General features: G+C 42.7%; 2 protein-coding genes across 3 annotated transcripts in view; one reads left to right on the top strand and one right to left on the bottom strand.

The window, feature by feature from the left end:
• LOC127570643 (neutral alpha-glucosidase C-like) overlaps window positions 1-7,289 on the bottom strand; it is a 95,193-nt gene extending 87,904 nt beyond the window's left edge. The window contains exon 1 of the mRNA XM_052016394.1: window positions 6,838-7,289. Within this exon, the coding sequence (XP_051872354.1) occupies window positions 6,838-6,872 (35 nt within the window). The 5' untranslated portion in view covers window positions 6,873-7,289. The remainder of the gene's footprint in view (window positions 1-6,837) is intronic.
• Window positions 7,290-7,428: 139 nt separating this feature from the next.
• The window catches only part of LOC127570933 (transmembrane protein 87A-like), a 50,751-nt gene continuing 45,196 nt past the window's right edge, over window positions 7,429-12,983 (top strand). The window contains exon 1 of one of the 2 annotated variants that reach the window (XM_052016892.1): window positions 7,429-7,574. In XM_052016892.1, the coding sequence (XP_051872852.1) occupies window positions 7,464-7,574 (111 nt within the window). In that variant the 5' untranslated portion in view covers window positions 7,429-7,463. The remainder of the gene's footprint in view (window positions 7,575-12,983) is intronic. The other variant, XM_052016898.1, reaches the window with a different exon arrangement.

The raw sequence follows: 12,983 nt of genomic DNA, 5'->3' as shown, positions 1-12,983 counted from the left end.
ATAATGTGGTAATTAATGCAGGGAAGTGCAATAATTAGTTTTGGAGGAAGAACGAGGAGAGCTGTCATAAATTAAATACTACAACTTCAAAGGGGATTCAAGAACACAAAAAGTTAGGGTGGCACGTTTACAAGTTGAGAAGGATGTTTGCAAGACAAGTGAGATTATTGGCTTTATAAACATGCATAGAAGGGAAGAGCAAAGAACAGAGTTAAAGTTTATTCAACATCAGTTAACATTTATAAAACCAGTTAGACTCCAGCTGGTGTACAGGAGCACCACAGGTTAAGAAGATTGATAAGATGTTGGAGAAGGTGCAGAGAATTTTTTTTCTTTTCTTCCCCCCATAGGATTTAGTTATTTCTGGCAAGATCAGCATTTAATACCCAACATTAATTGGTTGCTGGGCTATTTTGGGGGTGGAGGTCTAGAGTCACATGCAAGACCAGATAAGGATAACTGAACTTCCTTCCAGAAAGAACATATTAGGTAGGTTTTTGACATCAGAATGGCAGTTTAATAGGCATTGTTCCAGATTCTGATATTTTTGATGTGTATTAATAACTTGGATATAGGTGTACAAGACAGAATTTCAAACTCTGCAGATGACACATAAGTAGGTAGTATGTTCACCAGTGAAAAGGATAAAAAGAGACTACACATTTTCTCCTACAAATTTACTGTATCGTCAGGAATCTCTAGAGATGGACAGCTAAAATAAAATAATATACTGACGTGTCCATGGGAAGTTACTGAGTGTATGAAACCCTCTTTTCTTGTTGCTGTAAAATGGCAAAAAGCATGAAGATGGGAATAGAGGGGGAGGGGAACCAGTGGAAGGAGTGTGTGGGTGATGGCAGATGGAGAGGGTGGAGGAGGAGAAAGAAACAGGGTGATGGAGGCTGGAGTGAGTATAGGAAGAACTGGGTAGATCATAGATGCTGCCTGACCCACTGAGTTGCTCTACTTTTTGTGTGTTGCTCCAGATTCCAGCATCTGCAGTCTCTTGTGTCTCCAGTCCTCAAATACGATTCTTTAAATGGTGCTAGGTTTATGGAAGGATTTAAATAATGAAAGAAGTCCTTAAAAAAATAAGTCACAGTCAAGTTTACTGTCTTATGTACAAGTACATGTATGCACAGGTGCGATGAAAAACTTACTTGCAGCAGCATCACAGGCACATAGCATCAGATAAGCAGCATTCACAAGAAAAAACTCCTAAAGTTTCATCAAAATATTTTCCGTATTTCCATACAACATAGAAGGAGGCCATTCAGCCTATTCAGTCTATGTCAGCTCACAGAGCAATCTCATTCCCGACAGGGAGAAACAAGAAACTGTAGATGCTAGAATCTGGAGCAACAAACCAGATGCTGGAGGAACAGTGGGTCAGGCAGCATCTGTGGAGGGTATTGGTATTGGTTTATTATTGTCACTTGTACCGAGGTACAGTGAAGAACTTGTCTTGCATACCGATCGTACAGGTCAATTCATTACACAGTGCAGTTACAGAGAGTTGATGGTCCATTGATGTAGTACAGGTGTGTCAAAGCTACAGAGAAAGTGCAATGCAATAAGGTGCAAGGTCACAACAAGGTAGATCGTGAGGTCAGAGTCCATCTCATTGTATAAGGAAACCGTTCAATAGTCTTATCACGGTGGGGTAGAAGCTGTCCTTAAGTCTGGTGGTACATGCCCTCAAGCTCCTGTATCTTCTACCCGATGGAAGAGGAGAGAAGAGAGAATGTCCCAGGTGGGTGGGGTCTTTGATTATGCTGGCTGCTTCACCAAGACGAGAGGTAAAGACAAGAGTCCAAGGAGGGGAGGCTGGTGTCCGTGATGCACTGGGCCGTGTCCACAACTCTCTGCAGTTTCTTGTGGTCCTGGGCAGAGCAGTTGCCGTATCAAGCCATGATACATCCAGATAGGATGCATTCTATGGTGCATCGGTAAAATTTGGTGAGAGTCAAAGGGAACAAACCAAATTTCTTTAGCCTCCTGAGGAAGTAGAGGTGCTGGTGAGCTTTCTTAGCCGTGGCATCTACGTGATTTGACCAGGACAGGCTGTTGGTGATGTTCACTCCTAGGAACTTGAAGCTCTCAACCCTCTCAACCTCAGCACCATTGATGTAGACAGGTGCATGTACACCACCCCCTTTCCTGAAGTAAATGACCAGCTCTTTTGTTGACATTGAGGGAAAGGTTGTTATCATGATGCCATTCCACTAAGCTCTCTATCTCCTTCCTGTACTCCAACTCATCGCTGTTTGAGATATGGCCTACAACGGTGGTATCATCTGCAAACTTGTAGATGGAGCTAGAGCAGAATCTGGCCACATAGTCATGAGTGTATAGGGATATGGACAGTCGACATTTTGGTTCAAGACCCTTCATCTGGACTGATTTTAGATCACTGGCTGTGCAACTGGGCTTGCTTAACTGCATTAAAGCAAGATATATTGTTTCAAATATGAAAACGTGCAGTTGGATGGATTAAACTAAAGCTTTGTACATTTCTTGATCCACTGTTCAAAATATTTTTGCACTATCAAAAACTTTTAAAATGGCATTTGCAGGTGGACATCTATGCATCTTCTCCATCTTGGATGCCTGACCTTTCTGATCAATAGTTCATAATTTTCCCAACATGAGCACTCAAAACAAGGGGCCAATTCAACCAAAACTGAATGTGCCTTGCTGCAAAATCGAAAGGTGGACACAAGCAAAATCCAAGAGGCTTGCAACCAGTCTTAATATTAATTAAATTCTGAAAATTTAAAGAAATATTTCAAACTATTTATGTTTAGAACACTTGATGTCCTTCCGTGGCAGGACCATTGATTAAGCATATTGACAAACACAGACTCACTGCTGCTTTGGCAGTTTGGCGCTTTGATGACAGTCTCATTCAGAAATTTCACAATAGCTGGTAAAAAAAAATTATTCAAGCTTGGTCAAAAGGCAATGCAAATGGAAGAACGCGCAGAAATTCAGAAAGCCAGGAGGGCTCTTAAAGCAACAAATGGATAAAATTGCTAAAGAGGAGTTAAAAAATTACAACTGAGCTGAACACAACTGATGCAATTGCAGGATTCTAAAGCGAGCAGAAGTATCTGAAAGAGGGAACAGGCAGGGGAGTGGGACAGCTGAAATGCCTTTACGCATTTCAAGACCTCCAACTCCTCCTCCTTAACGCTGATATGCTCCCTTCCTGAACTCACTAGCTTCCATGTCCTTCTCCATGGTAAATACAAGTGAGAGAGCTTCATTTAAAACCTCGCCCATTTCCTTTGGCTCCACACATAGATTACCAGACTGATCCTTAGGGAACCTACTCTCTGCCAAGCTACCCTTATGCTCTTAATAGACATAGAATATTAAAGGATTCTCCTCTATCTCATCTACCGGGGTCATCACATGGTCCCTTTTTGCCCTCCTAATTTCCTTCTTAAGTGTACTCTTACATCCCATATACTCTTCAAGGGACTCACTTGTTCCCAGCTGCCTGTACCTGACACATGCTTCCTTTTCCTGACCGGACCCTCAATATCCCTTGTCAACCAAGGTTCCCTAAACTTGCCAGCCTTGCCCTTCACTCTGACAGGAACATGCTGGCCCTGAACTCTCACCATCTCACTTTTAAAAGCCTCCCACTTACATGACATCCACTTACCTGCAAACAACTTTTCTCAATCAATCTTTGAGTTCCCAGATGATGCCATCGAAATTAGACTTATCCCAATTTGGAACTAACTTGAGAACCAGTCCTAAATTTTTCCATGACTGTCTTGAAATTAATAGAATTATGGTCACTGATCCCAAAGTGCTCCCCCACCAACATATCAACCATTTGCCCAGCATCATTTCCTAAGAGGATTTCCAGTGTAGCCCCTTCTCTCCTACAGCCATCTACATATTGCTTCAGAAAACTTTCCTAGACACACTTAACAAATTCTGCCCCATCTAATCCCTTAGCATTCAGGCAGCCCTAGTCAATATTAGGGAAGCTAAAATCACCTACTATTATATCTCTATTATTCCTACACCTATCTGTGATTTCCCTACATATATGCTTTAAATCCTGCTGACTATTGGGAGGCCTACAGTATAATAGGCCAGCCAAGTGATTTCCCCCTTTTTTATGTCTAAGTTCTACCCACATTGGCCTCACTGGACCTTCCCCTGGGATATCGCCTGAAGTACTGCTATGATGTTCTCCCCAGTCAATGGTCCAAACCTCCTCCTCTCTTACCTCCACCTCTGTCACGCCGAAAAAAATCAGTACCCCAGAACATTGAACTGCCAGTCCTGCCCATCTTTGAATTATGTTTGCGTAACAGTTCAAATATCACAATCGCATGTGCCAATCCATGCTCTGTTTATCTGCCTTACCGGTGAGGTTTCTTGCATTAAAGTAAATGTAGTTTAGTCCATTAGACCTTCCATTCTCCTTGTCCTGCCCTGCCTATTGGACTTTCATGTTTTAACCTTTATATTTCCTTCATCTTTCTCATTCCTACTTTGGTTTCCAGCCCCCCTGCCAGGCTAGTTTAAACTCTCCTGAGTTGCACAAGCAAACCTCCCCACAAGAACATTGGTCCCCCTCCAGTTCAGGTGCAACCTGTCCCTCTTATAGAGGTCACCTCTGCCCCAGAAGAGATCCCAATGGTCCAAGTAGCTGAAGCCCTCCCGCCTGCACCAATTCTTCAGCCATGCATTTGTTTGCCTTATCCTCCTATTGCCCACAGCACAGTGAGTAATCCTGTGATTACTACCCTAGAGGTCCTGCTCTTTAACCTTCTGCCTCACTCCCTAAATTCACTTTGCAGGACGTCATCTCTCTTCCTACCAATGTCATTGGTACCAATATGGACCACAACCCCGGCAGTAATTAAAATCAGGAATACACAAGAGGCTAGAACTAGATCTATGTAGAGATCTCAAAAGATTGCAGGGATATACTGATAGAAATTGGTATGAAGGAATTTGAAAGCATGAATGAGAATGTTGAAACCTTAGTGTTGCCACCCAGGAAACAATACAAGCCAGCAAGCATAGAAGTGATGGGATTGTACATAGTACAAGGTAGCATACAAGCTTTCCATGGTTTAGGATGAACTCAAGTTTACAGAGTGTCAAAAGTGGAAGGCTGGTCAGAATATTAGGACAATAAACCATGGATAAGGATTTCAGGAGCAGATAATATGAGCATGATTATTTTGAGAGATATTACAGAGACTTAAACAGATAACCTTGATCTAAAGCTCATACCAGAGTCAAATACATCATAAAGTCATTCAGGCAGCTGACAGGAAGAGGGAACGTCCCTTCTCAAACTATCCTTCCTACAGAAATATGATCTCACCCTATGAAGTTCTACTGAAGATTTATAAAGCATGGCCTCACCTGTTAAAAATTTGTGAGTTGAATCCAACTTGTGAAAAAGAAACTAATCGTGATTCTCTGTGACTTATTTCAATGCTTAAATGTAGATTCCGGCCATAAAGGATCCAAAACAAAAATGTAATTAAAAAACAAAAAAAAAAACAAATGAAGTGAATAGTTTTACAGAGGAAAGAGAGATAAAGGCAGAGAGGCAATTCCAGAATAGGGTTTTGGCAGCTAAGGCATGGTGGACTGTCTAAACATTAGAGCAAAAGGCCAGAATTAGGGGAAAACTGATATCTCACAAGGATATTGGGTTGGAGGAGATTACATAGCTAGAGAGGCTTGAGGCCATAGAGGGATTTGAAACCAAAAACACAAGGTTGCTTAATTTAGATCCACTATCATTATTTGGTAGTGATTGATGGAATTTGTCCAACTTGGGGCACAGATACCAGAATTCTGGATGACCTCATTCTAGATGTCCACTCAGGGTAGAAAACAGGTTGGCCAAGAGTGCATCCAAACAGGAATAGGATTTGTGAAAGGGACAAAACTATGATGGCTTCAATCTTCATAGTATTTGGAAGAATTTCTGCTATTCTTGTAACTAGATGACTGCATACAATCTGACAATTTAGGAGCTGTGAAGGGATCAGGAAAGGTGATGATGAGGTACAGCTGACTCTTTACACTTGCAATTTAACATCTTGATATCTACCATTTGCACCTCAGATAAATCTACAATCAACATTCAATATACTGGGTTTCCTAAAGATAAACCAATTACCAAAAGTAACCTGGGGAAAATGTTTGAGTGGTGAAAATCTGGAATGCACTGGTAGAGACACTCTCTATCGCCACTCCTGCCAGTGCATTTCAGATTTAATTCTATCATTTAAAAGGGAACTGGCTAAATATCTGAAAGGAAAGAATTTGGAAAGGAGAGGCTAGAAGAATGGGAACAGGCTGGAACTGAGTCAATGGGCCAAGTAGCCTCTTCTGTAGAGCAACTTCCTGTGATCCTGTGAATTATTTACTCTAATTTGATCGATGATTTGTTCAACATAGAAATTCGTTACCATGGCTACGTGTGTCACTTCATTTTCCTGTAACTACTCACTTCCCTGCCACATGCTCTATTCAGAATCATCATGTTATCAAGTTTCACAAGGACTAGACCTATCTTTATCAAGTTGTTAGCACCTCTACTCGCTTTCCTGGAGTGACGAATGTGTGTACAGGAAGATACAAGAGGTCAAAGTGTCAACGTTGTACAGCCCAGAAACAGGGCTTTTGGCCCAATGTCTATGCCAACCATGATGCCTCACTACAAAAGTGTGTATGTGTATGTGTTTATATATGTGTTAAAATAATTCCCATTTATAAAGTAACTGCCAAAGATCAAGTGGCGGTCTGATTAAATGCAAATCACACAGTGTTTTCCTGTACCTGGTCTCCTCGATATTTTCAGAATGGGATTCCATTTTAGTTGATTCTACGTTCAATCTTCCTTGCGTCTTGATAGTCTGTCAACATGGTGCCATTGAACAGGTGGTTTCTTTACTAAATTCTCTTTTGGCTCGCTACCAGCTGCCACTCTTTCTCTTCTATCCTGTCCTGTGACTTCCTTGGCCCATCACATGAGGGCTATGAAGTTTCAGAAATATAGAAATTCGGGCAATCAAAATCCAGAATTTACAGAGTAAACTACAATTCTTTAACTAGTAAATTAGAGTTGACGTGGTTGTAAGATGCAATGCTGAGATTTCTCTGCACTACTTCACGTCTTCTAACGAGGAATTTTATACTATTTGACCATGTTTCACAGCATTCATGCAATGCAATTTGGGAGGGTGAACTGCCAGCAGGGGTTGGTAAGTGCAAGCAGCAATAACAGGCGAGCTGAAGCACAATGACCATTAGCCCAAGGCAGATGGTGTAAAGTAAACCAGAGCCTCGCAACCTGGGCTGCAGCGCCCCCTGGGCGCGGGAGGACCGCAGTGTGCTCAGCCGGAGGCGGAAGTGACGGCGCGCTGGGTGACAGAGAGGTGGCTGCCGCAGGGCTGTGGGCAGTGATGATGTCTGGCCCGGGTGGAGGGTCCAGTTGGTTTTACCTACTCGTACTCGGCGCTTTCCGAGCCAGTGTTGCCGCCGAGGTGTCAAAATGGAGTATACCTGTTACGGAGGTAGGTTAGTGAGGTGACGGAGAACCTGTGGAAAATATGGGAGAGGAAGGAACGGAGGTGGGAACACGTTGTGAGGAATGGGAATGATGGTGTGGAGTTGGAGGAGAGACTCGGATAGTGGGGAGGGGGGAAGTGCGGCGGGGGTGGGGGAGTGCGGGACGGGCTGTTGTGGTGGAGGGAGTGCGGCAGGGGCGGTAATGTGGGGGGAGGGGGGCGGTAGTGTGGGGGAGGGGGTGGTGGGAGGTGGGAGTGGTGGTGGGGAGGGAAATTTAGAAACATAGAAAACCTACAGCACAATACAGGCCCTTCAGCCCACAAAGTTGTGCCGAACATGTCCCTACCCTAGAAATTACTAGGCTTACCAATATCCCTCTATTTTTCTCAGCTCCGTGTACCTATCTAAAAGTCTCTTAAAAGACCCTATCGTATCCGCCTCTGCCACCGTTGCCGGCAGCCCATTCCACACACTCACCACTCTCCGAGTAAAAAAACTTACCCCTGACATCTCTATACCTACTCCCCTGCATCTTAAACCTGAGTCCTCTTGTGGCAACCATTTCAGCCCTGGGAAAAAGCCTCCGACTATCCACACGATCGTTGCCCCTCATCATCTCAAACACCTCCACCAGGTCACCCATCATCCTCTGTCGCTCCAAGGAGAAAAGGCCGAATTCACTCAACCTGTTCTCATAAGGTGTGCTCCCCAATCCAGGCAACGTCCCTGTAAATCTCCTCGCACTTATCCGAATTAAACATTTTGATGGGAGGCATTGAAGGAGTGTGGTAAGGTGATGTAAGGAGGGAGTGGGAGAATCTGGGGAGGGTTATTGGGGTGGTTGTAAGGAAGTGGTGAGGGTGTGGAGTTGGCAAAATCCAGGGCTAAAGAGGAATTGGAAAAACTTTAATTATACAGCACGGTAACTGACCCTTCCAGCCCAATGAGCCCGCACCGCTCAATTATCAATTACACCCATTTCAAACTACTAACCCATACATGTTTAGAATGTGGGAGGAAACCAGAGCACCCGGAGGAAACCCACACAGTCATAGGGAGAATGTACAAACTCCTTACAGACTGCAGCAGGAATTGAACCCTGATCACTGGCGCTGTAATAGCGTTACGCTAACTTCTACGCTACCATGTCGCCTGGGAAGAGGGATCAGAGTGAGGTGGTTGTGGGGGGGGGGGCGCGGTGGAGGAGAGATACCAGGGAAGGATTTGGGGGGCTAAATGCAGAGGGAGAAAGGGTTGCAGTAGATGTAGTTGGGAGCATTGAAGTTCTGTTTCCAATTGGACTTATCTACTTTGAGCAAGACCATCAGAGGAAGGGTAATGTTGGCATTCAAAGAGTCCTAGATATCTTTGTACACAAGTCACTGAAAGCTAGCATGCAAGTGTAGCAAGTGATTTGCAAGGCAGATAGGATGTTGGTTTTTATTACAAGAGGATTGAAGTACAGAAGTAAAAATGCCTTTCTGTAGTTACATTTGTGTCCAGTTTGGTGTCCTGAAGTAGAAAGGATGTGCTTGCTGTTGACGGTGTGCAGCAAAAATTTGCTAGAACTGGATTCAGGAATATTATGTATAAAAATATGGAGGCATCCACTTCAGAATCAGGTTTATTACTACTGACATATGTTATGAAATTTGTTGTTTTGTGGCAGCAGTACAGTGCAAGACATAAAAATTACTAGATGTTACCAAAATAAATTAATAATGCAAAAGAGAAATAATGAGGTAGTGTTCATGGACCGTTCAGAAATCCGATGGCAGAGGGGAAGAAGCTGTTCCTAAAACATTGAGTGTGGGTCTTCAGGCTACTGTACCTCCTCCCTGATGGTGAGGGTCTTTGATGGATGCCACCGCCTTGAGGCACTACCTCTTGAAGACGTCCTCGATGGTGGTAAGGGTTGTGCCCGTGATGGAGCTAGCTGAGTCTGCAACCATCTGCAGCCTCTTGCCATCCTGTGCATTGGAGCTTCCATACCAGGTAGTGACGCAACCAGTCAGAATCCTCTCCACCATACATCTGTAGACCTTTTCAAGGGTCTTTGGTGACATACCAAATTTTCTTAAAATCTTAGTGAAGTCGAGCCACTAGTGTGCTTTCTTCGTGATTGCATCAATGTGTTGGGCCCAAGATAGGTCCTCCGAGATGTTGACGCCCAAGAACTTGAAGCTGCTCACCCTTTCCACTGTTGACCCCTCAATGAGGACTAGTGTGTGTTTTCCCAACTTCCCCTTCCTGAAGTCCAAAATCAATTCCTTGGTCTTGCTGATGTTGAGTACAAGGTTGTTGTTTTGACACCACTCAAGCAGCTGATCTATCTCACTCCTGTACACTTGATTCTGAAAATTTGCTAGAACTGGATTCAGGAATATGATATATGAAAATACGGAAGCATCCACTTGGATGCACAAAACAGAATCAACCATTGCACCACTCCCAACATTTACGCTAAGCTATCATGTCACCCCTCAGACTCCTTTGCTCCAGGGAAAACAGACCCAGCCTATACAATCTTATAATTCAAGCCCTCCACTTCAGGCAGGATAATAGTGAACCTTTTCTGCACCCTCTCTTGTTAAATCACATCTTTCCTATAGTGTTGTGACCAGAACTATGCACAATACTCCAAGTGCAACCTAATCAATGTTTTCTACAAGTGTAACATGATGTCCAAACTCTTGTACCTAACTGATGAAGACAAGCATGCCATATGCCTTCACCACCCTGTCTACACATGTTTACACTTTCAGGAAACTATGTACTTGTACCCCTAGTTCTCTGTTCCATGACACTCTCCAGAACCTCACCATTCACTGTGTATATACTGACTTGGTTTAACTTTCCAAAATGGATCACTTTGCACTTGTCCAAGTTAAATTCCATCTGCCATTCCCTTGCCCACTTTCCCAGCTGTTCTATATCTTGTTTTAACCTCAGATAACCTTCTTCACTGTCCACTCTACCACCAATTTTGGTGTCATCTTCAAACTTACTAGTTGTGTCACCACTATGCTCATCCAAATCATTAATAAATATGACAAACAACAGTAGACCTGGCACCAATCCCTGTGGCACACCACTGGTCACAGGCCTCCAGTCTGAATAACAACCTTCCACTAACATCCTTTGACTCCATTTTTATTTCTAGTTTCTACCCATATCGCCTTGCTGGACGCTCCCCTCGGGACATCCTCCCTAAGTACTGGTGTGATGTTCTCCCTTATTAATGATCCAACGCGCGCCCCCCCTCCCCCCACCTTACCTCCACCTCTGCCCTGCCAGAAGTATCAGTACACTGGAATATTGAGCTTTTTCTGTCCATTCCAATATCCACAATATTTTAATTTTTTTGCTAATTACATTTTATTGCTTTAAACTACTTTCTTTTTTTTTACTTAAGATACAGAAGGAAGCCATTTGGCTCATCAGATCAATTAGAGTTACCAGCAGAGCAACCCCAGCAGTCCCATACCCTCCTCATTTCTCTGTAACCCTGTAACTTATTCTCTTACATGACAAACAATTTCCCTCTTGCCACTCATATAAACCTAGGATAATTTATTGTAGCCATTTAACCTATCCTATCCTTGAGATGTGGGAGGACACAGGAGCACCCTGGGGATTCCCATGTGGTCATGGGAAGAAAGTACAAACTCCACACAGACAGCACCTGAGGTTAGGATCAAACCCTGATCCCTGGAGCTGTGAGGTGGTAGAGCTAACTGCTGTGTCACCATGCCACCCTATGACTTCTTTTACTCCTATGATTTACTTCAGAATTTAGGGCTTCCCTTTTCCACTTATTTCACTATAGTATGTAACTCTATATTTAAAAAAAATCAGGTGTTAATTATAAATATGCAAAGACTTCTCAGATGTATAGTGCAAAACGGGCAAATCCTTTGCACCACTCCCAGCATTTGTGCTGAGCTGAACTTTTCTCATGAAAGGGTATAGGGACCTGAAATATTAATTGTTATTGTTTCCACAGATACTGCCTGGTCTGCTCAGTACTTCCAACATTTTAGTTTCATGTACAGTATCATAGTAATTTGTTTTGAGTCCAATATGTGCATACTTAATCAATTATAGGTCGGCTCTCTTGTATCTGAAACAGATGGTTGTGGGTTCAAGAATAGATCTAAAATCTTAAGCATACAAATTTGGCTGATACTCCGGTAAAGGACTGAAGGAGTGCTACGTTATCAGAGATAAACATCTTTTTCATAAGACATTAAACAGAGGTCTTTCTAGGGTTCACACAAAAGATCCTTTGGCATTATTATAAAAAAAAGATGAAAGCAGTTACTCCCAATCTTGACTAATATTTATTTCTCCATTGTCATCACTAAGTAGATTGTTCATTGACATATTATTGTTATGGGATCCTGCTGTGTGCAAATTAAGTGCTTAGTTTCCTGCATTACAGTGCTCTTCAAAACTGCTTCATTAGCTGTAAAGCACCTTGGAACATCCAGTAGTGCTTAAAAGTACAAATAGCTGTGAGGAAAAAATGACAATGGAGCAATAGAATATATAGTTATTAAAAGCCTTTCTTAAGATGTAATTTGTCTTGTGTCGGAGCAATGTGACATGAATCACTGTAAAAATAGTTGCTGTTTTTTCTACAACAATGACTAAGAAAAGTATTTTGAAAGTCATAATATAATTAGGCAGTGTAAGTGCGGTTTCATGAGAAGTAGGGTTGCTGCAAATTTATTGGAGTTCTTTGAGAATGTGATCAGCAGGAGGAACCAGATAATGTAGTGAAGTTGGAGTTCCAAAAGCCACTTGAGAAGGTGCCACGCAAAATGTTACTTCCATCCATGGTGCTATGAATCAGCATGGATGGAGGTTTGGTAAACTGACTCAAAACAGAGAAGGGACAAATCTGTCAGTTTCAGGTTGGTAAACTGTATTAGTGGAGTTCCATAGAGATCATTCCTGGAGTCCAAGCTACTTAATCTATATTACACACTTAGTTGAAAGGAACAATTCTACACTGAAGTAGGAAAGTAAGTTGTAAGGAGGATGCAAAAAGACTTCAACAGCACATGGACAAGTTAAGTGATTGGGTAGAAAAAAGGCAGATAGAGTATAATGTAGAGAAATGTGAGGTTATTCACTTTGGTATGAAGAAGAGAAAAGCCGATTAGCACTCTTTTGACATGGGGCTAAAGAACTATGGTGTTCAGATAGATCTGGAGACATGGATCGACACAGCTAGTAGAGTTGTGACCTCAGTTCCAGTAACCTGGGTTCAATCCTGACCTTTGTGGGGAGTTTACATGTCCTGCCTGTGACCATGTGGGTTTCCTCCCATGTCACAAAGGCATATGGGTTGGTAGGTTAATTGGTCCTCGTAGAGGTTAGTGGTAAAATCTGGGGGTTTTGAGTTG

This window comes from Pristis pectinata, chromosome 1, assembly GCF_009764475.1.
Source record: "Pristis pectinata isolate sPriPec2 chromosome 1, sPriPec2.1.pri, whole genome shotgun sequence".
NCBI classification, from domain to species: domain Eukaryota; kingdom Metazoa; phylum Chordata; class Chondrichthyes; order Rhinopristiformes; family Pristidae; genus Pristis; species Pristis pectinata.
The sequence above is the reverse complement of the archived record's forward strand: the minus strand, read 5'-3'. Positions and strand labels throughout refer to the sequence as shown.